General features: G+C 32.4%; 1 protein-coding gene across 7 annotated transcripts in view; it reads left to right on the top strand.

Annotated features, from left to right (window-relative positions):
• The window catches only part of LOC117170553 (fasciclin-1), a 492,646-nt gene that overhangs the window by 297,241 nt on the left and 171,093 nt on the right, over nucleotides 1–24,312 (top strand). For 6 of the 7 annotated variants that reach the window (XM_033357372.1, XM_033357371.1, XM_033357376.1 and 3 more), the window contains exon 2: nucleotides 10,229–10,367. In XM_033357372.1, coding sequence (XP_033213263.1) covers nucleotides 10,229–10,367 — 139 coding nt within the window. Of the gene's footprint in view, nucleotides 1–10,045; nucleotides 10,149–10,228; nucleotides 10,368–24,312 lie in introns of those variants that run through there. The other variant, XM_033357377.1, reaches the window with a different exon arrangement.

Genomic DNA, 24,312 nt, shown 5'->3' with positions numbered 1-24,312 from the left:
CCATTTGGTTACATATGAAAGTCAGCCGACTTTTTAAAATTAAGTTCAGATTCTTGTATAACTGTGTATCTACAAATATCAGTCTCGAATTACCTAAGTATGATTTGTGCTGATGACTTTTACGTAATTTTACATGTTAATCATTTTTCTTTAAGTATGTAGGGCTAGTTGATATTGTGCACTAATAGAAGGTAGAAAATTCAGAGAAATTTCTTATGTACGTTTGTTAAGACTAACCTTTTTTGTACTTTCTGGTTCTATGTAGACTGTTCTTTTTTGTCAAACCGAAGATATGATCATGGTACAATAGTATTATTACTGAGGGCCGGAAGAAGCCATGAGCAACTAATCGATAAATCAATACAACATTTTATCATCAGCTACTTTAATATGCTGTCCAGAGCGAGAAGAAATACTGGAAATATTTATTTGAATTTTCTACTGATCAGTTATGCCGGGCTTATTTTCTACTATGAACCTCTGTAAAATTATCAGATTTTTATTCTCTAAACAGTATAGATACAATTTGTCCTTTGTGTATTTTTGGAAAGTTTGTTTAAATAAAGTTGAATAAATTGAACAAAATAATTACCGAAATTCTTAGTGGCGCAGGATAAATTGATACAATTTGATTTAATTCAATGAAAAAGGTTTAGAATTTCAATATTTGACTGGCAGAATCATTCCTGATTCTCTAAATCAACAATGACCATCCATCTTTTCTTCTCTCGTTACGGCCCTCTGGTTACTTGAATGATGGCTTCGGCTAAGCTCGAAATCCCCCGGAATCATGATTTCTCGAGAAGGGTGGGATTTAGGGGATCGCCTCATCGGCGATAGTCTGCCCTTTTCTGAAGTTGGACGTTTATTTTGCCAGTTGTTTATAAGAAGAAAGGTGCGATGAATTTTTATGAAGCAAAACGTTACACGTGTATTTCATTTATGATCCAATGAAAAAATATCCTTCAGGGATTCAGAAAAAATGATTTTATCAATAAATTCTCAGATAACATGACAAAAAAATATTTTCTCTATTTGCTTAAATTATATCAAATAATGAATCTTTTATATAATACTTCACGCTATTTATATAAACTATATATAATTTGTCCGCCTGGGATTTTTAAAAAAATCTTTTTCAGAAATATGTATTCAGTCAATTATATTATGATGTATATGTAAAATCTTTGTTATTTCACGTTTTAAGAAATATTTTGATATTGATCATGCACATTAATGTGAGGCTGCTTGTGAGAAGAGAGAGGGTTGAAAGTCGAATGTCGAAATGCTCGAGGGGTAGAGTAAGAGCCCTTATATTGAAAACGTGGGTTACATCTCAATATCGCAATGCACTTAGGTAGGGGTACTTTCCTCCATTCGTGAAAAGGACTCAAGATACTCCCTTATTTGTACTTTTAGCAGTAGTTCTATTGTAATTCTGCACCCTCCCTTGCGGCACTTCCATTCTTATACTGTTCACCAAACTTCCTTCCTGCAGCACAAATTTCAATTTTTATTCTTCTACTGAAAATCAGGCTAAATGCAATGCTCGAAATTTTACATTTAGTTTAGATCTGCTTACGAATTATTCTATACAATTATTACCCTCTATATCCATTGGTTCCTTAGTATGCTCAAAATAAATTTTTCACAGCAGTATTTATTTTGAATAAATCCTCAGATAAAATTTGTTTTTCGGTATTTTTTCAATCCAAGCAAATTTCGTAAATAATGATCTTTATTAAGAAGGGCTAACACATCCGAAGCATGTATATACAGTTAACTGTCGACGGAGTCTCAAGTACTAAACCAAATTAACCATAAGGATGTGTAATTTTGCTAATCCACTGAATGAACTATAATACATAATTTACATTATTACAGTTCACTAAATACCTAAATACAAAATTTACATTTGGCCAAGTCAGTATTTTGTACAGGAAAAATGATAAGTATTTAAATGTATAAAATTGAAGCAATTTCAAATTAGTTTTTAGTAGTAAAAGTGATTGGTATAGAAACTAAAAATGTAACATTTCTTTCTTTGGAAACACTTATTTTCTGACTGAAAATTGTTTATCTAAAAGAAGTTATTCAAAATCATTAAAAATAAAGTCCGTGTGCCGTCGTCATTTATTTATGTTCGATAGTCGTTAATATCGACTCTTTTTCTTTCGAAATTATTTTAAATGTATTATGTAGCAAACTTCTATTTTATTTCACGAAACAAAGGTATGGAACAAAAAATATACGCGCACGATGCCTATAACACGTCACCATATAAATTACCTTGTTCGAATCGTAAAGTCTGCTAAATCTTTTCTGCGCTACGGCGATTCAATGCGAATTCTCCTCTTTTATCTTCTCCTAAAAATTCAATAATTTTTCCTTTCTTTATATCCTATATGAAACTCTACATTCTCGTAAGTCAGAAATACGTAATTTTACGGGAAAGATAAAGCACAGACTTTGAGAGTAAGTGCAGGAAATATTTGAATATTCTATTTTTCAGAAAAAATTAAAATATTTCACAACAAAAATTAAAGCTTTTACTTCTTTTTATTGAAAAATGGCTAAAGTAGTCATTGGTCTTAAAATAGTATAATTATGAAAACTGACTACTGACTATTCCCCAACAACATATTAGCGGTTGGAAAATATCTTATAAAATAAATTTACAAAAATAAATGGACGTATACATTTAAATTTATGAAGGTTCTATTATGCAAGTCGCTGAATCTCTCTGCGGCTAATTTTTTTTTAATCAGGCGACACGCATTTTTCAAATTTAAAAGAGAGAGAGCAATATGTACGAAGTTGCGCAATTTAATTTTGAAGTTGAATTTCAGTAAAACGCACGTTTTTTAAAACTTAAATAAGTTTCGACCCAGTTCAGATATTTAATTTTTCTTCTCGAACCCTGTTAAGCGTTATCGTCCTTTTTCGAAATCTGACAGGTTTACAATTAACAAAATAATAGAGATTTGATTAAAAATATAAAAAATCCATTTTCTTAAAAAACTCACTATTTTAGAAATATTTTTTTTATGGAACTTGTCTTTTTATAAGGCAACTATCCTTTGAGTTTTATGTGGCACAAACTTTGCTGGCATATAATAATTGCATACAATAAAATTTCTAGACTTTTTACGTTCAGTCTGAAATTATACCATTAGACATGCTTCAAATTCTGATTTTTCAAATATGGAATTTCTAATAAAACGCTTTCATGCTAAAATTATTTTATTATAAACGTTTAATTGTTAAATATTCTATAATTGTGAATTCTTATATTCATAATTTATACTTTGCATGTGATTCTCAAAAAGTTGACCATTTTAGACAATGAAGTTTTTGAAGAAAAAAAATCCAAAACACCAGAAATATATATTTTTAATTAAGGGTAATCAATGATACTATGGAAATATAAAACGAAGAGATCAATAAATATATTTGTAATGGATATGAATTTTACACGTTTGCCTAAGGTCCTACAAATATATGCAGCACAGATAAAAATATTTTAAAACATTAGAAAAATGACCACATTTACGATTAAGTTGATTTTGACTTTAGAGTTTCAAACATCCTCTTTTTTTATAGAACAGAAAATTAATATGGGTCTTTGCTGGGCATTTTATAAAAAATATTACGTTAAAATAATGGTCTTTATTAAGATTTATTTGGAATCAAGATTGATAAATCGATTTTCAAATAACCGAAAATTATTGCAAAAATAAAATGATCCATTTTAGCCCCAATCATGAATAGTTTGAATACTTTTTTTCGAGTTTTACCCTAAAATAGCCATGCCACATGACGAGATAAAAACTTCTGTGACAGGCTTTAGGACCAATTTTAGAAACATCAGCTCTAAAATATTTAATTTTACTTTTGAGTTTCATATTTTTCAACCTGATATCAGTAATATATGTAATTCTCACATATTTCAAAAATGGCACTTATATTATTTAGCAATTTTTCATTTTAAATGTTTAGTTTGGGACAGGTGCGTGACGAGACATTTTGCGCACTTCTTTATTTATAATTTCTAAATAAAGTCTTCTAAAATTTCAAAACTTTACTAATTTTCCTTTCATATCATTAATTTGCTGAGATAACTGTTAAAAAATTGCATGTTAAAAGGGAAAGTGGAAAATGACTGGAATTTAAAGTGGTCAACGTTTTGGCAGTCAACCTTAATACATTTAACTGTAAAGTGGTTAATTGTTTGGGAATTTTTAGACACTTTATAGTTTTACGTTAAAAATCGTCTCAATAACATTTTTTTATTGAATTTAGTTTAAATATTCGATTATTGTTTTGTGAATTCCTAAATTTTCTAATAGTGAGATATTAATTTAAGTTTCCTAAAGTCTCAGAATCTAAATTTGAAAATTGTATAATTTGGCATGTAAGCTATTTAATTTAAGATTAAAACTATTATCAATTTTTAATTTTTGTACACCTAAATTCAGAAGTTAATGCACATTATAGTTATTTGTTAAAAAACAGTTTTCGAAGAAGTGGAGAGCAAAGTTTGATTTTTAATACAAATTCCGTGGAAACAGAAGTAATGAATATAAAGAGAACAAAAGGAGAGTGTGATAAGTGGAAACAATTTTTCGTTTGAAAAAAGGTTGGTGAGAGAAATAAGGATTTATTCGTAGAGTTTGTAAGTCGTTACGGTCAAATTAAAGAAAAATATTATCCTTCGTCATTAAAAAAATTGCAATGGTACTCACAGGTAGGGAAGCTATTTTTACACACAAATCTCTTTATTTTCATTTTGCAAATGTTGACTAATGAATTTTTAAAATAATCGAAAATTCATTATTCACACTCTTGCACCACAAACCATTCCTTGTTTTAATAGACCTTATACAAAAATACGAGTTAGTTTCACGATTACAAAATATATTTGAAAACTGTTTCTAATAAATAATGAAGCATAAAATAACTTTCTTATATAGTTGTAATGAAGAGCATCTGAGTGTACGTGTTAATTATATGTCGATCACTTAGCACCATTTTCCCTATTTGATACACGTATTACCTTGTTCTGAATGTGTTCCAACAGTATATTAACAAGATGGTCATTTAGAAGAGGAGTGTGAGTTTCGCCTTTCACAAGCACAGTCGCGAAACTAACCCGCATTTGTGGCTCTTCATTGACGCCACATGCACAAGCTGATCGTAGGCAAAGGCTTATCATTATACAGAGATAACCTTTCATTATAAGTGATAATATATCCTTTGTAGGTATCTAGTCCTACTTAGCTTTTGTTACCTGAGAGAAGAGTACTATCTACTATAATTGAGATATGCCATGACCCGAAATAATCAACACGAATCTTGCATTGTGTTGGTGAGCACATTGATTTGAACGTTATCAAAACGGAAAAAAAGAGACGAGAGAAACATGTTTCCTTATTAGAAATAATAATCGGATTTAATTTAGCAACAGTTAGGGAGAGAATGTAAGATTAATTTTATTTTTTGTGGTGCGGAGTACTTTATATTTCAGAGAAGGATTATTTTGATTTAAAAATGGATTAAAATAGCAGGAAATAAAATTCTGGACATATTCTTTGAAGATTCCTGTATCTTGGGCTTTTTACTGTGTAAATGATATTTTCAAGTTCCAAGACATAAAATTTCTGTCCTTTCGTAGTCACTGCAGACTGCGACCATAAAACTGCGATCACTTCACATGCTTTTCGAGAAAACCTATGCCGGACGGTTTTCTGCACGGTTTGCTAGAAATTGCTCGAGAAATTGTGAGCGTAATATCGAAAACTGCAAAGAATGATGGTATTGAATATTACAAAATGAAGTATTCGCTAGCTTCAACGATGTGGATTGCGGAACGAAATTATAGAGGGATTTTTCGGTATTTTCATATATTTATGTAAATACAAAATAATTTGGCTTTAAATTAAGCTACGTATGTAAAAGTAGTGAAAAAATGTAGCTACGTCAGCACAATGTGTTTCATAAATGTTTTTCGTTCTTTGATATCTCTTAAAATAAAACTAAAAGGCCACCTAGGTTTCAAAATGTGCCTCCATACCTACATTACTTCCTGGTACATAATTATTTAAAATTTTTAGAAATAATTAGAAAAAAAATTAGAAAAATGCCCCTTAATTTCGTTTAGATCCCTGATTACAAATTCCGCTCTCTAATCAAATACTCAGATGCCAATTTAGATAAAAATTATATATACTCCCTACTTCAAAAGAAAAGATTAATTGCAATCATTTGTTGCAACTGAGAAACTTAATAGGGAAAAATGTATTTAGAATGACTTCCTCTACATTTTTATTTTAGAAATTACAGAGAGTTACAGAGGCTTAAATCTGAGTAGGCAACGCCCTCAGGCAGTAGTTGACTGTCAATTAATTTAATTACAGAATCAATTGGTCCTCCAGCTGTAACCATGAAAAATAATTAGAAGTGCCATCTCGATGAATACATCTCCTCCATGTCCGCCCACTCATCGACGAACTCGTAAAATGGCATTTGTGAATGTGGTTAAATGATTTTAAAGTTACAAGTGAATTGCCCATCTCATTCATATAAATTTTACTCCTATACTTAATAAAACAATGAAACTCGTACATAACAATACATACTAATAATACATTAATAATAATACATAATAATAATACATTACTTTCTTCCACTTACGTGTAAAACAAATACAATAATTTTTTATTTTGAAAGCAATAGAATGAAGTAGTATTTGCTGTATACATAAATTAATTATATCTTAGTAATAAAATTAACGCGAAATCTATGCATTTTTGTTTCAAAATTAGAAGATAATTTTAATTGCGTTGTAGATTTTTTTTTATTTACACTAGTTTTTTTTACCCAAAATTGTTCTTTTTGAGATAAAATGCCAAAGATCTTATCACATTCATATATTTCGAAATTTAAACAAGTGCATCAAGGTAAAGTAAATTGCAGCCTACCAAGAGGCAGACCCCGGAAAGAATGGTTAGAATGTGTGAATGAGACCCTAGTTAGAAGAGGCATAAGAAGGCGGTAAATATTTAATAAAAAGCGAAGGGCTGGTCACTCAAAAAGCAGGAAGTCAGACTAACCATGGCTGCCACCGGAATAACAAAAATTTCGTAGAGACCTCCCTCGGACTAATTCCAGATTTCTCGTGACTTACCACGAGAATCCCTCGAAAAGTTAATCGCGCGGTACTTGAAACAGATCTCCCGAGTGTTCCCGACAGAGTTACGAATCTTTCCGACAGTGATTTAGCTGAACCAGCTGGCTGGAGTGAGACTTTTCGTGACGCATTGAGACTTCCTGAGACTAACTGGAACTAACAAAGGAACAACGCAATAGAATTTGGAGACTCCTACTAACCTCTGGAGGGTCTTTCGTAAGTCCGGGAGTCACCTGAAATCTCAGTGACCAGCTCCTCGATAAAAAGAGTGTCAGTAGAGTGAATGACGCCTGAAACCAAAAAACCTTGGATACTCATGGAGCCAACTGGGGAACCTCATATGTCGACCTTATGAGGATCTTCACTTGGGGTGATTGCTAGAGAGATTGATTAGCAACCTGGGTCGGAGTAGTGTTGCGGAACGAACGTGTTATTTAAATAAATAACACGATAATTTTAGATCAATCTAAAAATTCTATAAGCCCTTCCTCACATTGCTGCCTTCCCCACCTATTGAGTCACGTCTATCCCGAAACAGAAATGGCTTAATGGTGTAATAATAATAATAACCGTAACCTGTAGGTTAAAGAATGCCTTATTTGCTAACTTTAAAATAGTCAGCCTCTTCCCCCTCCATTTTATCAGTTTGGATGACCTAAAGATGACCACCAATTTGTAACTTTATCAAGCAATATTTACGAGTTGCAACATTACATTCTCTATTCATCTTTAATAGAACTCTAAATATGAGTTTTAAGATATTAATTATAAGTACCCCAGATGAGAAAGTTAGACATAGTGGAAAGGCAATGATATTCTTAATATGCTTTATACATTTTTATGTATGAAACGGATGCAAAATATCAGTGTCTTGTTCACTTTGTATGAACTATATATCACTTTTTGGCCTGGGGCGATAACAAAAGGTATAGCAAAATTGAACTATTTTACGCGAAGTATCTAGTCGTCTAGCTTTTCAGACGAATATCCCAGGCGGGACGTCCCCCACCCCCCATGCCCATGGGAGATCAAATGCTTCTGTAATTTTACATGTTTGAATCTTAAGCGCTTGAAATTGAATATGCCTATAAACAATCTCATAAATGAAATATGAAGATTTTTAATTTTGTTGTACAAACTTTTTTTAATTCTAATTTGTATCTTAACAATGAAAAAAATATTATAATATCAACATTCTAAACACAAGTATTCAATCATGAATTTGAAATCCGCAAGCCCGCCGCCAAACTTATGATTATATAGCCCATTATAATATCAGTAGACACTTCTTACAAATAATATCCAGAAAGCTACACCATTTGAAAATTTATTTTTATTTTTATATCAACAAAGTAATGAGGGGAGTGCTATTGCAAGATTAATAATGCTTGGAGACTCTATTTTCCAATTTTTTATTCCAGATGTACGTACGAACAATGCTCAGTTTTTCATTTCTTTTGAATCAAAAGTAATTAATAATTTTTAAATTAAATTAAATAAACAAATGCATATTTTAGCCATTGCAGCTTCGAAACGTTTCATTACTTCAAAAACATTGATAATTTTTCTAAAATTATTAAAATGGATCAAATTGAAAAAACTTGAAAAAATCCTTCGCGAATCATAATTTATCCAGCAATGAAAATTGTCTATTTTATTTACAATTTTGTAAAGAAATTTCCTGCTTGAACGCTAGCAAAAAAACGGATGTCGTATTTTTATCAAATCCAATGCCACAGTTTCATAAAACTTCTTCATTAGAAGACTTTGTTATGCATTTAAATGAATTTTATGTAAAAAAAATATAAACACGGAGTGAAGGTTGAAAGACCGCTACATCCAGAAGATAGAGGCAAAAGCGTATTCAAAAATGACATTGGCAGTCGATTCCGTAAAAAACCATATCGATTTCGTAGAAAGTAGTCAAGTTGTGAACTTATTAATTATTTTAATGATTTATTATTGCGTATATATTTTTATAAAATAAAAAGTATTATTCATTGATAAAGTATGATGAAGGTAGCACTTTTTCTTTTAAAAAAACTAAATCTGCTGGTTGAGAGTTCACGAAAATCTTTATCTATTCATCAAATTTATTTAAATAAATAACCAATATTGTCACCTGATAAAGTATTCTAATAAATAAGGTCCTTACTGAGTCTCTGTCAATTTCATAACAAAAAACAATATTCCCTTCGTAGACAAGTAGTTAATTTGTTTGTCAATATGTTTATAAAATAAGCAGTTATTGTTCATGGTAAAGCGTCATAAGCGAAGGAGGTTAATAAGTATTTAAAAATTTATTTTGTCAAAAAATTAAACCTGCCGTTTGAAAATCACAATCACACTTTTAATATGGCTTAAGGTGTAATTTTGAAATAAAAAAGTATATTTTTATCCATAATTATTTAAAAATCTGTAGTCAGAGATCTGAAGATTTGACTGAATACTGGGATATTTTACATAATAATACAGTTGATTGGTAAATAATTAATAAATGTAAAAAATTGATTAAATTTGCATTCAACAAGATTTGACTCAAGAACCATGAAAAGTTTTTTAGAACGGATCAAAGACTATGAAACTTTAGCCAATATATAAGCGGTATTTTCCTTTGATCCAGGTAGATTGTCTTCCCTTTTATATTCTTACTTATTCAAGAGGGACAACTCAAAGTGGATAATACCCTCTAGTGGATCAGCGTATTTTTTCCACAGTCTAATTACACGTTGATAATTAACGGTCTTCCTTTGTGAGTTTTCGCTGGTGAATCCCTCGAAAACTTCTTCACCTCTCTGGACTGCCGAGGGCGATCTTATATGTATGCCTGTATCTTGCGTTTTGTGCATTTCTGTCGATTATAAATTATTTACGGGGTGAATAGCGACGCTTCATTAGCTAATAACCGATTCGCTGATCTAGTCCATTATCGAAACTCGATGTTAAAAACTACTAATGAGTTAATTACTTTTTTATATATATTTTTATATACAATCTGTTTTGTTAAAGTTTCTTAATGTTTTTCGTTCTTTGTTACAGTTTCTGTCTCTTTTGGAATCGAGTCCTGTCGCACTTAGTGTGTTGAATGTCAGAAGAGTCACCGTGTTTGCGTCGACAAATCGCGCTTACCAAATGTACAATGGAAACACTGAATCCTCGTTGATTCCTTATCATATCGGTAAGTTCCAAACGGAATTTTTCCTAAATAACCTTCTGTCCTTACTTTTTTCAAAAATCTGACGACATCCGGACATACTTTCTGCGACCGCGTTTCAATTGTAGAGCGGATTGTTACAAGAAAGAATGTTATTTGTTCATACGGTCTTCTTTATTATGTAGGGCAATGATTCATTTTTTTCACTCGAAAAGTTAAATTTTTATAAAAAATCAATATTTCGAATGAAAAAAAATATATATTTGAGAATTTTTTAAAATTCACACATAACTTTACAGAATTAACATAGATTTATTTAATGTTGAATTTTGGATGTCACAAGATAAAATTTAAAATGAGACAATTCAGTTCTTTTACTATACAAAAAGGTTCAATTTGAAATGTGCAAATGGGTATGTCAAATAGAAAAATATAACTCGTACGCTTATGAACCTCGTTAACTTTAGATATGTTTTTCTTGAAACGCGGTTTTTCGAAATGTCAGTTTGAAAATTCCCCTATACGTAACACTATACCAAAGAAAAGCATCCTTTTTACAAAGGATTTGAATTTTAATTAGAAAAATAATCATTCAAGGCTTTTAAATTACAGGCCTTTGAAACTAATTAAATTGTGTTTGATAAAATTGGACTGAATTTTAATACCCACGTGTTGGCAGTTTATTCCACTCAATTACATTACATTTGGTGCGTACTGTGCATTAAAATTCAAACATGACAATTTCAAAGTATGCTCGTTTTAGATTCCACTTTAAAAATTAATTTCAGTTTAAAGAATGAATTGATTTACATTAGATGTCTCCTTGGTAAAGTTTTTTGACGTTGTAGGTGCATGTATTTAGTTTTATACATTAGTTCGAGATTTTGTATTCTATCTATTCTATCTTTTAATTAAAAATACTAATTTAACATACTAAAAATAGGATAAAAAGGATCTATATGAATAAATTTTCAGTAACGTGTATAATTTAAAAGTGCTTAATTTTTCAAGAATTGTCTAACAGTGTACACGGAATGTAATTATTTGTAATTTCGTAAATTATAGAATTTAGAAATTATATTATTTCTCATTGAAAATCTTTAAAATTAAATTTTTACAATTGAAGCATTTAAAAATTACAATAATAGATAGAGTAGGTATTCAAAATGCAACAATTTGTAATTGAAGAGTCTAATATTTATCAACTTCAAATTCCAAAATTCTAAAATTGAAGCGTTGTAAATTCAAGGCTTTTAATATTAAAAAATTGAAAATAATTAGGATATGCGTAAAATTAAACTGCACCTTCAAATTTCTGATGCCAAAGTATATAAATTGCTCTCTAAATTTAAGACTTTCTAAATTAAACACATTCTAAATCGAACATTTCCAAATTAAAAGACCTAATGGTGATTATTCTCAACTTCAAGCTTTCAAACTCAAGCGATTTAAAATTGTCTGTCAATAAAGTAAAATAAATTTGCAAATTGGCTGCCAATCTGAAGGATTATAAATTTGAATCGATCCACGTTGAACACTTGAAACTCAATGATTCGTGATTGAGTACTTTCAAATTTGAAGAGTTAAAATTTTTTTTATTAAAATCGGAATCGAGTAAATTTCGACAAAGAAAATTGATTACATTATTGCAGCAGTTTAAAAACAATGAAGTATTATCTATGGAACTTTAAAAGTAGCCGAATAAATTATGAATGCTATAGACCGTTTCATTGCAGTGTAAATAGCTCACTTAAAGGAAATATAAGCTTGATCCTGTGATGATTATTTTCTCTCTGGTAAAATTACATCTACACAACTCATGATATCTGTAATTATTTCTGTAGTATATGGCTCCATACGCGATTGAGTGTTAGCTCTATATCCCATATCGTAATCTCAAATGGACTAACCCATTTAATACCGTGACGTTAATGCTATACATAACAGATCGAGTTTCACGAATCATGCTATGAAATTCTGGAGGATGAGGTGATTGAGGATACACTCATGTGGAGTATAAAACGGTAAAAAGATAATTACAGTACGATAATATACAACATGGCAAAAATTACACGTCTCCCTATATAAAAAGAAATTAATTTAAAATTACATTTTTGACAAAAAAGGAATGTAAAAATATTTCCAATTTTCAAGTCTTTTAAGTTGAAACGGATCTTCTAAAATTAAAAATTAATAACATTGCATATTTGAATAATATTTATAAGAATTTATGTTTCTATATTGAAGTGTTCACAGTAAAAACTTGTGGGCATATTTTGTTGCAGGTAAAATTATAACGGTGTTTACTGTACCTTGATAGTGATGCAGATATCTCTCGAACTTGGGGTACGACATGTCGAGTGCGTGGGGTACGAAATACCGACTACTATCGGCGAGAAAACTATAGGCATGCTTAACAACTCAGTCAAAAAAAATGCTAGCGCAACAAAAAAACAGTCATTTAAAAGCTGAAAGTATTCTACGTTAATGAGCTTGTAGACGTTTATGTAAAAAACATTTTGTGCTTAGCAGACTGAAAAATGTCAAAAGAAGTAAGGATTTTCGGGTATATTTAAGAACAGTCAAGTTTAGAGCATTATTTCTTATATAGGGGGCGATGGGAAAAATTTGAAAAAATTCATGAGTATGAGGAAAACTGTTGTGAACCAGTTGCAGTTGAGAAATTTAAAAAATAATACAAAATTTTGCTTTAAAGTACAAAAATGTGCAACTATATTATCTTCAGTTCTAATACAGATATTAACGCGATTCAAAATGCAAACTATAATGGATAGGCTCTGTATTTATTTTCAATCACCCGGAAGGATTTGATAGTCTTATTTTTTGTGAAAATCGCGATATTTCTAGACATTTTTTTTTGTTGGAAAACAAGTGACAGAAAGCAGGGGGGCCCTTTTTTGTTTTAGTGCCGACCGCTGGTGCCATTCTTTGACCCCTGGTTCTGAATGCTTGGATGGCATCTGCCCCCCACCCCTGCTTTCTGTCTCTTGTTTTCCAACAAAAAAATGTCTCAAAATATCGCGATTTTCACAAAAAATAAAACTATCACATCCTTCTGGGCGATTGAAAATAAATGCAGAGAGTAGGCATTACAGTTTGCAGTTTAAATCGCTTTAATATCCGTATCAGAACTGAAGATAATATAGTTGCACATTTTTGTACTTTAAAGCAAAATTTTTTTATTATTTTTTAAATATATCAACTGCAACTGGTTTACAATAGTTTTCCTCATACTCATGAAATTTTTCAAATATTTCGCATCTCCCCTTGTATAAAAAATAATGCTCCAAACTTGACTGTTCTTAAATGTACCCGAAAATCCTTACTTTTTTTTACATTTTTCCGTCTGCTAAGCACAACAATTTTTTTACATAAACGTCTTCAAGCTTATTAACGTAAAACACTTTCAGCTTTTATGACTGTTTTTTTTTGTTGTGCTAGCATTCTTTTTTGACTGAGTTAAGCTTCAAAGGCAGATGCCTATAGTTTTCTCGCCGATAGTAGGTGGGGTAGGAAAAGTCAATTTTATTAATTTACTCCAAAGATTAACTGGGGACTCGGGTCAATTTGAATCAACGAAAACGATTCAACTTTAATATTTAAAGTTTATGAGCTTACGAAATAAGACCACCTCAAAACACGTTACACAATATTGTTACACACATTAACTCTTCAAATTAATTAATCGCAACTGAAATTTTTTACATGCCCTACGCGACGAGCGAGCCAAGCCACCTTCTCTCTAATCTGGATCTTTGCATTATTTGGAAAATCGTAGGTATGAACAAAATAAAAAACAATGAATTCAGGCATGGCTATTTCAAATATTAAAAAGTATTTTAAGAAGTCAAGAGCAAGATGATTATGCGTCGAATGACGTTTTTTATTTCGTACCCCGAGAAGCAGACACTTCGTACCCCAAGTGACCGGAACTTCGTACCCCAAATAATCGAGACTCTGCAACCTACATGTCTGTGTAGCATTCACATCGCAAGGGTCATTTTTGTTGCAGGTATATTGTACACTGAAATTGGTGCTTCATTCGCACTGTGTTTTTCTGTGTGTTGGATCAAATATTAATGCGTATAATACTTATTTTGCATTTCTGGATCTGTCAAATTCTGAATTTACATTAGGAGGCTGACTGTCATTATGTCCGTGGAGGATCAATTTCACTGTGTTTTCCCCTGCCCCCTTTGTATAGTATTCCAAACCCTGGAATTTAATCACAATGGATTCACCCTGCCCTCCCCAATCCGCACTAACCCTGAAGCAACCTCCTAGAAGTAACCCTATACCCCTCGCTTAATTATCAGCTATCGATCAGGGCATGATCGAGAATTCTCGACCATTTTAGGTGATCCTTCCAGTTCACCGAGTCACAGCTGTGGTTCGACCCTCCACAAGCTTTGAACTTTTTATCGCCTTCTCTCAATGGGATAATATATTTTTTGAAGGAGAAACTTTAACGAAGGTTTTGGTAACTGGATATAATATTCATTCGGAAAATCTAGGGAAAAAGCATCATTTAGACACTGTTTTTTCTCATCCAGAGCAACGTGAAATGTTGTCGACAAATTGTCAGTTACCTGTCAAGATGATTTTGCCGGGCGTTATTTGGCTGAAATAGATGTTGATAAGCAGGTAAGTTATAATTATAATTACCTAACTTTTCATTACCTCCGATTTACCAGTGACTATTAGTGTCTTGGAATAAAAATTGTACTTGGCGAGATATAATATCCAAATTTTAGGTTAGTCAAAACCTACATGCCTGTTCGTTCGAAGAAATATCATCTAGATTTTCTGTATTGAAAAAAGTGAAGTTAGCTGGTGGTTGAAGTGAAAATACTTAATTGTATATGTAGACGGTCATGACTTTTTCTACACATCCCGGCTTTAGTTTAAATATCGCCGGTCATGACTAACCTAACATTTGGCAGTTGCATTAGGAAGTTATCATTTTATTCTAATTGACTAGTACACACTGTTAAATGAAAGAAAGTTGGAAATCAGGCAAATATTGTTTCAATTAGTTTCCTTATTAACAATTATTTAGTCTAATATCGCAATGCCAATAGTTGGTTTGAGAGGTGTTCAGGTGACTGGCAGCGCAGTTCAGCACTCCACAACTCTCGACATTATGCCAAAATTCTGAATCCAAATTATACTTTCCCCTAGATGTCCAGATGTGCACCTTCGTTCAGAGGAATACATTTGAGACTTAAAAATTGTTTCAAATGCTCATTGGGAGACCAATGAAATTTAAGCTGCAACAAATTTAACACCAGTCTTTTTCAGTGTTATGATGGTGACATGTAATTAGTTTTAAAAGCGAAAAGCTGACACGTAAATAGTTCCAAAAACGGCCAAAAAGTCAAAAATAATGACACCAGATGGCATTCTAGCTTCGAACCGAACCATATTTAAAACTGCGCGCTATGGGAGATTACCAATCACGGCCCAAGCAGATTACAGCCACGTCACTCGTATGTTTTCACGGCTGATTTTTAAGACGATCCTGCAGTCTCATAAGGTGCTGATATCGAATAAATATCGTACATCACTCGTAATGTTGCAAACGTATTTTCACGTGGATCTAATTGTTTGTATATCGACTTGCAAACTACTTATGATGTAATACGATGTAATACGTATACTACTATTTCCCTTTTATCTGCAAAACTGACATTCAAGGGAACAAAAGACGCGTAAAATAGCATTATAGAAAAATAAACCCAGTGACTACATGAGATCATATAGTGCATCGTTATTTGTTTGAAGATACACTATTTTCTTTCTTGCGGCTTACGAAATATTATATTAAACACTAAAGGGGAGAAGTGGGACTTTTTCGACTAGTGTAATTTTTTTCGCACGATTCATATGTGAGCGAGCACGAGTCGAGGGCGAAGCGAAAACGAGTATTAAAAGGATACATGAATTGTAAAAAAACCCTTGCTATTTTGTGCATATATTATATTTATTATAAAAAATGCGTGGTTTCAGACACAATCGGAAGACAGACACGGTTTCTACTCATATGGAGGGATTTTTGAAATTTTATTTTCATTTTAATAGGATTTTTAGAATTTTTTTAACTTTTTCATAATTTTGGTAAATTATGGTAATTCACGGTCATTTTCGTTATACACCTCTAACGCCCCAATTTCGCTCCCTGTGGAGAAAAAGTACACTGAGCTTGCTCTGAAAAAAATTAAAATCTCTTTAAACTTAATATTAAAAAACAGGTATAAATACGGTATGCCTTTCTCTTATTGATAAATTTTATAAACAGATAGAAATATTTAAGATATACTCATAAAAATAAAATATTGCAAGTACCGTACTTCAAATATAAATGAAAATGTCAATCTTCATTAATTTTGTCGAAAATGTAGATTTGGCTCACTTGAAAAGTGTCTGGGTACTTTAATATACCTAAAATAGTCTCAAAATAAAAAAATAAAACATTTCAAATATCGTTTAAAAGATTTCGGGAACAATTTCTTTTTTTTCAAAATAAAACATAAAAAACTGTTTACTTGTCAAAAACACCTCAATTATTCATTTTGGTTTCGACATTTGCAATTTACTATCTTCACATTTTAAATTGTTTTCGTTTAAATTTCATTTTTTTAAATAATTGTAATAATCTTAAACTTTTATTTGATAATACTTTTTTATTTAATTTTTGATGATGTAATTTAAAACATTCAGTTTAAAATTTTACAATTTTTAATTTAACAAGAAAGTTAATTTAATCTTCTATTTTTTATTAGAATATCACGTGATATGAATTAGTTTTTCTCATTATGGTTTATGTAGACTGGGATATATTTTTAGGAATAAGAATGAGGAAATAAATCGTTTTTAAGATTTGCAAAAGTAAAGGAGCCCTCGTACATTTATACAACATAATTACTTTCGGCGAATGGGGGAATTCGGTATACTATCCAATTACGGCATCTTAGAGACGATATTAAAGCACGCAAGTTGGAAAACGAAATCACGAAATGATTATGTGTTTCATTAGAACATGAGCTATCGTGTTTTGGAACATTATACTAAGATTTTGAAATATATTATTTAAAATAAGGGAGACTTGTTGATAATTTTGGGAAAGAACGTTTAATGATAACTCTGTTAAGCATCTATAGCCAACTGACAATACTTTCAAATATGTTATTAGAATGTTCTCAGAACGATATAGGGCTAAAATAAAGTTTGAAAATTCCATTGGGAAATCTTTGAGACACTCAACGGGAAATTGTGTATTTCGTGGGCAAGGTAATACAATAGTAAAATTTCTATATAAGTTTTTTCTTTATACTTCCTTGGAAATATAGAAGAGTAACAATAAAGGAAGGAAAACACTGTCCTTCTATTCACCAGCGATTGCAGTTACAGTAACTGCAAATGCCCTCTGCGTATCAGCGATCTTATTCCGTTTATAGTTTCGGCTATGGGCCACTTCCGAGTCCTAAAAACCTGAATAACCTTAATGATCTTCTTATCTTTCTGCTCCACAGCACTCTCAATTAGTTTTTGATCAGAATTCTAATTTCGGTGTGTTAAAGAAGTTTACACTTTTCCCAGTTTTTAAATAGCTTATCAAAATTAACATGCAAATTGGACTTCATACAATTTTCAGAGCATTTCGAAAATTACATTTTGCGAAGTATTTGAATTTATACGTTCTATTAAATACTTTTATTCGTTTTTTCAAATGATTCCTAACTAGTTTATAGTTTTCAAAAATCTGTCAATTTCATCCCTCTCGATGAAAGACGTTGAAATCAGATGAAGTTCTTGCACGAACAGATTCCACAAAGGGAAGGTAATCTGAGGAATTCAACGAGTTTCTGAATCAGAGCACATCTACTATTCCGGATATGTACTTTGCACCTGCGCATCCGATAATCGCAAAAGGAAACAAAATCCTACGAGGCTGTGAGCAGTTCAAAGCTGCAAAGTTATTGAAGATCTTCTAACTAATTCAAAAACTACTGAATACTCAACTTGGATCGTATCATACATGCAGTATGACTATATCACACCAGTTCGCTATCCGGCGATGATACCATTCCAGCAAAGTTCGGAGGCCAAAATCACCTTTCAGAATTATGCTAACGACAGGAATCTCCCTTCAAGAACACATCCTTTAACTTTCGATGATTTGAAACCAAGTAAAACGATTTTCAAGACAGTTCTTGGATAATTTCGTACAAGCTCATCTCATGGAAGTTCTCTTTATATGATTTTGAAGACTTCCAAGAAATATATGCGAAACATCCAACTACTCTAAGATATTCTTGAACTCAATATGCAATAATTTTCTAAAACATTTCAACACGCAGGGGAATAGTGTTTTATTTTCAATGATAATAAGAGATTAGACAAAAGTAAATCCAGAATAAAACTTAAAGTCGATTGGGAACTAATAGAGAGTACCTTTAGGCACTAGAGGTTTATGAAACAACAGACATTTACTGCAGAATTGAATTTACTGTAGGTTTGCGCAACGACCTCTTTAAGGGAGATCCGTTTGCTTGAAGAGTACTTAGTGTATGTACTCAGAAGGTAACTTGAGGTTGCAATACTTCCCGTCTTGTCTAGTATAGCTGCAGCTGAAAGTTAAGAAGTTTGTCGTTTGTGTTCAGCAGTTTAATGCTTTAGCTTGCACTGCATTTTTTCAAATTATGTCAATATTGTAACTTAAATACAAAACTGTAATTTAAAATTCTGAAGAATTACATTTATAAATTGGATCTGAAATTTTGTTCATTTGTTTTGAAAGAACGTTCTCAAAGCACCTATGGCTTTGACGATTACATTCTCTTTGCGACACTAGCGCTTCGTGCTCAATAAACAGGTTATAGAGCCAGCTATGTTACGAAAATAAAACTGTATAGATAAAATTAAACAGCACATAAGAAGTAGGTATGTTTTTCAAAAAATGTTAATAAAATTACATTTGTTTTTAATTTACTGAATAGAGCCATTAAGACATAAGCTTTGATTCCGTTCGGTCAAACTTCAGTTATAAGAAAACACTACTTTGATTAGTTAATCTATGACATTTTCATCTTGAGTCCAATTGAAAAATTTCACCAAGATAATTTTTAAATCTTTTTAAAATCTACTAAAAATAACGCTTTAAACTTAAGGACGTATTAAAAACAAAAATTGCATGACTTTTAAAATCATCTTAATTTTTTTATTGTTGGTCTAATTAAAGAATTCCATGACAATAGTTTCGAAACATATTGTATATCTAGTAGAAATTTGGATTGTTATTTCTTAATCTATTTTTAAAAATTCAATTTTTTGAAAAGAAAATTTTTGAAATGTTGTAAAGCATATAACTTTTTAAATTTTTTTTAAAATTAAAAATGTCATTAGGATAATCTTCGAACCATTTTATCGGGTACCAAAAGCTTTGACCAAAATTTCTAAAACTCATAAAATATTTTTGTTCAAATTTTGAAAAAGCTCTAACTTTCTGAATCTTGATCTAATCGAAAAATTTAACTGAGACAATTTCTGATTTTATTTGATATCTAGCGAAAAACTAAAATGAAATTCCTTAATCTATCAGAAATTTTCTATATTCGATAATTCTATCTTTCAGTAACACGAAATAAAATACCTAAAATTTGAGGTTAGTGTATCACGTCGGGTACTCGCGTCTCAAATTTCTGACAGTTGATTGTATTGTGGGACACTGAAAGGTCATCAATCGACAAAAGAATGGAATATGACTGAGAAAATACATTCTACACTTTAGAATTTCACTATTATGTCATCTAAGAGTTACGTTTACGTTTCGAATATTTTCTCGAAAAAGTTATCTGCATTCCTATGACGTCATATTGAAATACTCAGTTCAAACGTCCCGCTCGTCGGGCCCCTTTTTTTAATTGGTCAGCCCCTCTCGCGGGCGTGATATTATAGCCCGCATAGGGACCGTGGTGGGGGTGAAGTAACTGCGCACGCGGAAATAAGTGCGTATAGGGGCAGGTGAACTAGGCGCGTGGGGACATTGGCGAGCGGTGACATCAGTTGAAGTTCACTGTAATTGAAATGGTGAAATGAAATAAATTTTACCATATAAACACATAAAAGTGAACAACTTATGAACGCAGCTTAACTTTTGGTGTATAAAGCATTGTTACTAACACGGCTTAAAAAAAGATCATAGGCATACCGGCTTCGTCTGTTTTATTCGAGATTTTCTGTATTTTCCGAGCATACACCTCGATTATTGCAGAGTGCTCGGGTAAGTTCGTTGCCTTGGATAACCCGGAATTATGGTTGACCCAATGCCGGAATAATGAAGCCTTACTGTATTTCCAAACAAAATTAAAAAATGTAGAGTATTTTTAAAATTTTGTTAAGAGTTTTAGAAAATGTTGTCCAAGTTTTTGGTGCACAACAAAAAAACTTGAAAATTATCCATATGACATGTTTAATTTCGACAAAATTTTGTTTTTCTTCAAATTTTAAAAAATTTATAAGTTTTCTAATTTCCATTGAAATTAAAATTTTCATTTGTATAATTTGCAAGTCTTCTACCCATATGTAAGAAACTTTGTCAAAAATCTCTAAAGTTTAAAAGAAAATTTCAAATTTTGAAATTTGAACAGATACACTCAGAAAAATACACTCACTATCTAAAACTTTGTTTTAACCTTTCCTCTAAATAGTAAAGAAAGGTACAAAAGATATTCAACTTTTTGTTAGAAGTAAGATTTTTATGTCTACGTCGATCTTTTTCTCTCACTCACCATAACTGATATCTCATTCCCTTTTACGCGTTAACTTTATAACACTTAGTTGCTCTGCCCAACCCAGCTGCTACAATTTACCCCTTCCAAGATGTCAACCTCACATACCACTTTTACTTCTCACTCCCTGTTTCACTCCCACAAATCATTCCCTTTACCACACGAACCTCTCACTTATCCATCACACAACCTTTCCTCTTTCCCCCTAGGCCTCATATGCCACACTCTGTCACTGCATCACCCTCTGAGCCAACTCTATGTATCTTTTCTGCTATTATACCCTAACCCTTCTTCCCTTCATCACCTCTTACACTTTTCCCCTTTACCCATCTCAGCTACTCTTATCGATACTTTACCTTTTGTCCATTACTCAATTTACACCCCTGATCCCTTCAGGTTCACCATTTTGTCCAACAACGTCATCCCCATCCATTATGTACCCTTCTTCTTTCGCAAACACTGACCCTTACTCTCCATCACCCTCTAAGGCCTAAGCAAGGGGTCTCCCCCAAGGCGAAATTTGGTCCCAAATACTCATTTACCAGATTCTCGTTTCCACCACTACGCCGCCTGACTCAACACGGAAAAATTCCGTCTTACTCTTACGGCAGAGCAGAGGTTCGTGGTGGTGGAAACGAGACATCTCTCAAATGAGTATTTGCGGCTGAATTTCCCCTCGCTGAAGAACCCTGCTCTAAGCCAACTCTAGTATTTCTCCCACTATCTCTTCATCATCGTATACGCTTTACCCCAATTTACCCCGTTTCCCATTACAACCCCGCCCCCCAACTACCCTCCACACCTTTTCTCCTCCAGCATTCTCACATTCACAACCCCTCCGTCTCACCGTTTTCCACCACTGATACTACTTATCTCCCTCACCCCCTCCCCATAAATCTACATCATACTGCTCCTCCTCCTTCTCCTTCTGTTCCATCAAGTCTACTATTTACCTGAATCTCTCTCTTCCTATAGATCTTCACTTTTATCCGACAACCCTCTCATCCAGCTTTCTAATTTCTTACCCTCGCCCTCTGCTCCAGTGTCCTCAACGCTCTTAAAGCCCCCTCTATCTTTTACTCTTCCTTCCTTTTAGAAGAACTGTTATCAGCCTACTGCTCTGGAAATTTTTTTTCGTTCCGTTTTGCATTTTTATATGGATGTAGCTGACTGACAGAGGTTCGAATATTGTAATTCTTTAAAGGGTTCCAACGAAGGTTATCTATGATATTTTCCGCACTTTGTGTAAATCAGTTTAATCGGTTCTTAATTGTTAAATTCGAATTATTGTTCTAACAAAAGTTTCAATAATTATTACAAATTGTCGAAAAAATATAAATTTAATAGTCTTTTTTGTTGTTGTTGTTAATTGTTTCAAACTTGACAATTTCGAGACTGGATTTATGGTTACCGTTAGCTCCAAAACCGACACTAAATCCTGATTTGATTGCACTTTTTAATCATTTTAATCTTTTTGAAACATTCATGAGTTTTAAATTTGATTAATGAGCAATTATATAAGGGTGAAATGTTTTCCAATTCTTATAGTAAAGACGTTTGTGTACGTTTATGTAAGTATAATTTAGTCCAAATTAATACTTAAGAATTTGGAATTATCATTTTAAACCTCGGAGGCAGAAAAATATTTGATAATTAGTAAACCATTCGACTACATTATTTAATACTTGAATTGTTCTCCCCACATAAAAATCTGCCGTCCAAACAAGAAAAGGCGTAACTAGATTTTGGACGAGTACCTTGTTATCCCAATTTCGGTTAGGTTGACAGGTGAATCATCCACAATGTAGTTACTACTTTTCTTGTTTGGACGGAAGAAATGCTACCTATACCAAAAATATAATTTAATAACAACAATTTTTTTCCAATTTGAATTCGAATCTCCCAAAGATGCGAATATATTATTAGTAAAGAAATAATATTCAGAGTAAATTTGATTTCTATGAACTTTCGTGCATTTGCTTTTTATCATCTTATTGTTGTATATCCTACCCCTTTTGTACATAATGGATAAAGTTTCTCAATTAGGTTCAAAACTTTACTAAGTTTGCATTTTAAGCTACTTGTTTTGCGGGGTAAAGCACTATCGCGGGCCGTTTAATTTATCATTTCACCACGAAATCAACAACGAGTAGACGAGTCTTCCGACTTGTTGGTCAGGTGGATCGTCAGAAAATGAAATTATGCTCACAGCCGTCGCGCGACTCGCAAATTGCTTTCGAAGTGTGTTTGTCTTCCATGCGACTTTTAAGGGAAGGGAAACTACCACGATTAAATCCTCGAATGCCGGAAGTTCTTCTGACATGAGCGATTATTATTTCCCGGGATGAAAACGTTTGTGGAAAAAGCAGAAGTTCTCGAGAGCTGAGGCCGGAGAATGGAGAGTGGAAGCTCAGCATCTGACAGTCGATTTATCAGTGCTTATCCGTTTTTTAAGAACAATTACAATTTTCTGTACAACGGTCAAGTGCTGACTTCAAATATAAAGTTATTCAATTAAATTTATAATTACGTACATACACTGCTGGTGAAAACTGTGTGTCTACGTATGAAAAACAGATTTCAATCAGGCTTGTCTTAGAAAGTTACTAGGTATGAGAAAAATGATGTTAGAAAGATTTTTGGAAATTTCTTTAAAAGCTCACTCAATTTTGCGTCGATTGAGCTTTAGCTGAAGTATTTTTTATAAGGGGGCTTCCATAAACCACGTAGCTCAATTTTTGCCACTTTTTGTCCCCCTCCTCCCCCCACGTGTCCACCGTGGCTAATAATTGGCCCCCCCATCCTTCTAGGGTACTACGTGTTCTTTTTTTAGTTCTTGTAAAACGAAAATAAGACAACAAATTATGATTCGCAGCAACCACGCACCTGGTTGCGGCCAGAATTTTCTTGCCTCGACTCTTTAACTAACGTAAACAAACGAAAGGCTTTGGGATGGGGCACGCGGGAGCGGAGAGAAGAGCCACTCGACTCAACTCGGTTGGGTTTGTAGGGATTGAATTTAGGACTTCGCGCGCTATTTCAAAAAAGTAATAAGCTATTATTATTATTACACCATTAAGCCATTTCCCTTTCGGGGTAGGCGTGACTCACTCGGCAGGGGGAAGGAGTAGTGTGTGGATGGGATAGAGATTTTTCAG

This window comes from Belonocnema kinseyi, chromosome 4 (assembly GCF_010883055.1).
Source record: "Belonocnema kinseyi isolate 2016_QV_RU_SX_M_011 chromosome 4, B_treatae_v1, whole genome shotgun sequence".
Lineage (NCBI taxonomy): Eukaryota > Metazoa > Arthropoda > Insecta > Hymenoptera > Cynipidae > Belonocnema > Belonocnema kinseyi.
Note: the sequence above shows the minus strand (reverse complement) of the source record. Positions and strands in the feature narration are given on the sequence as shown.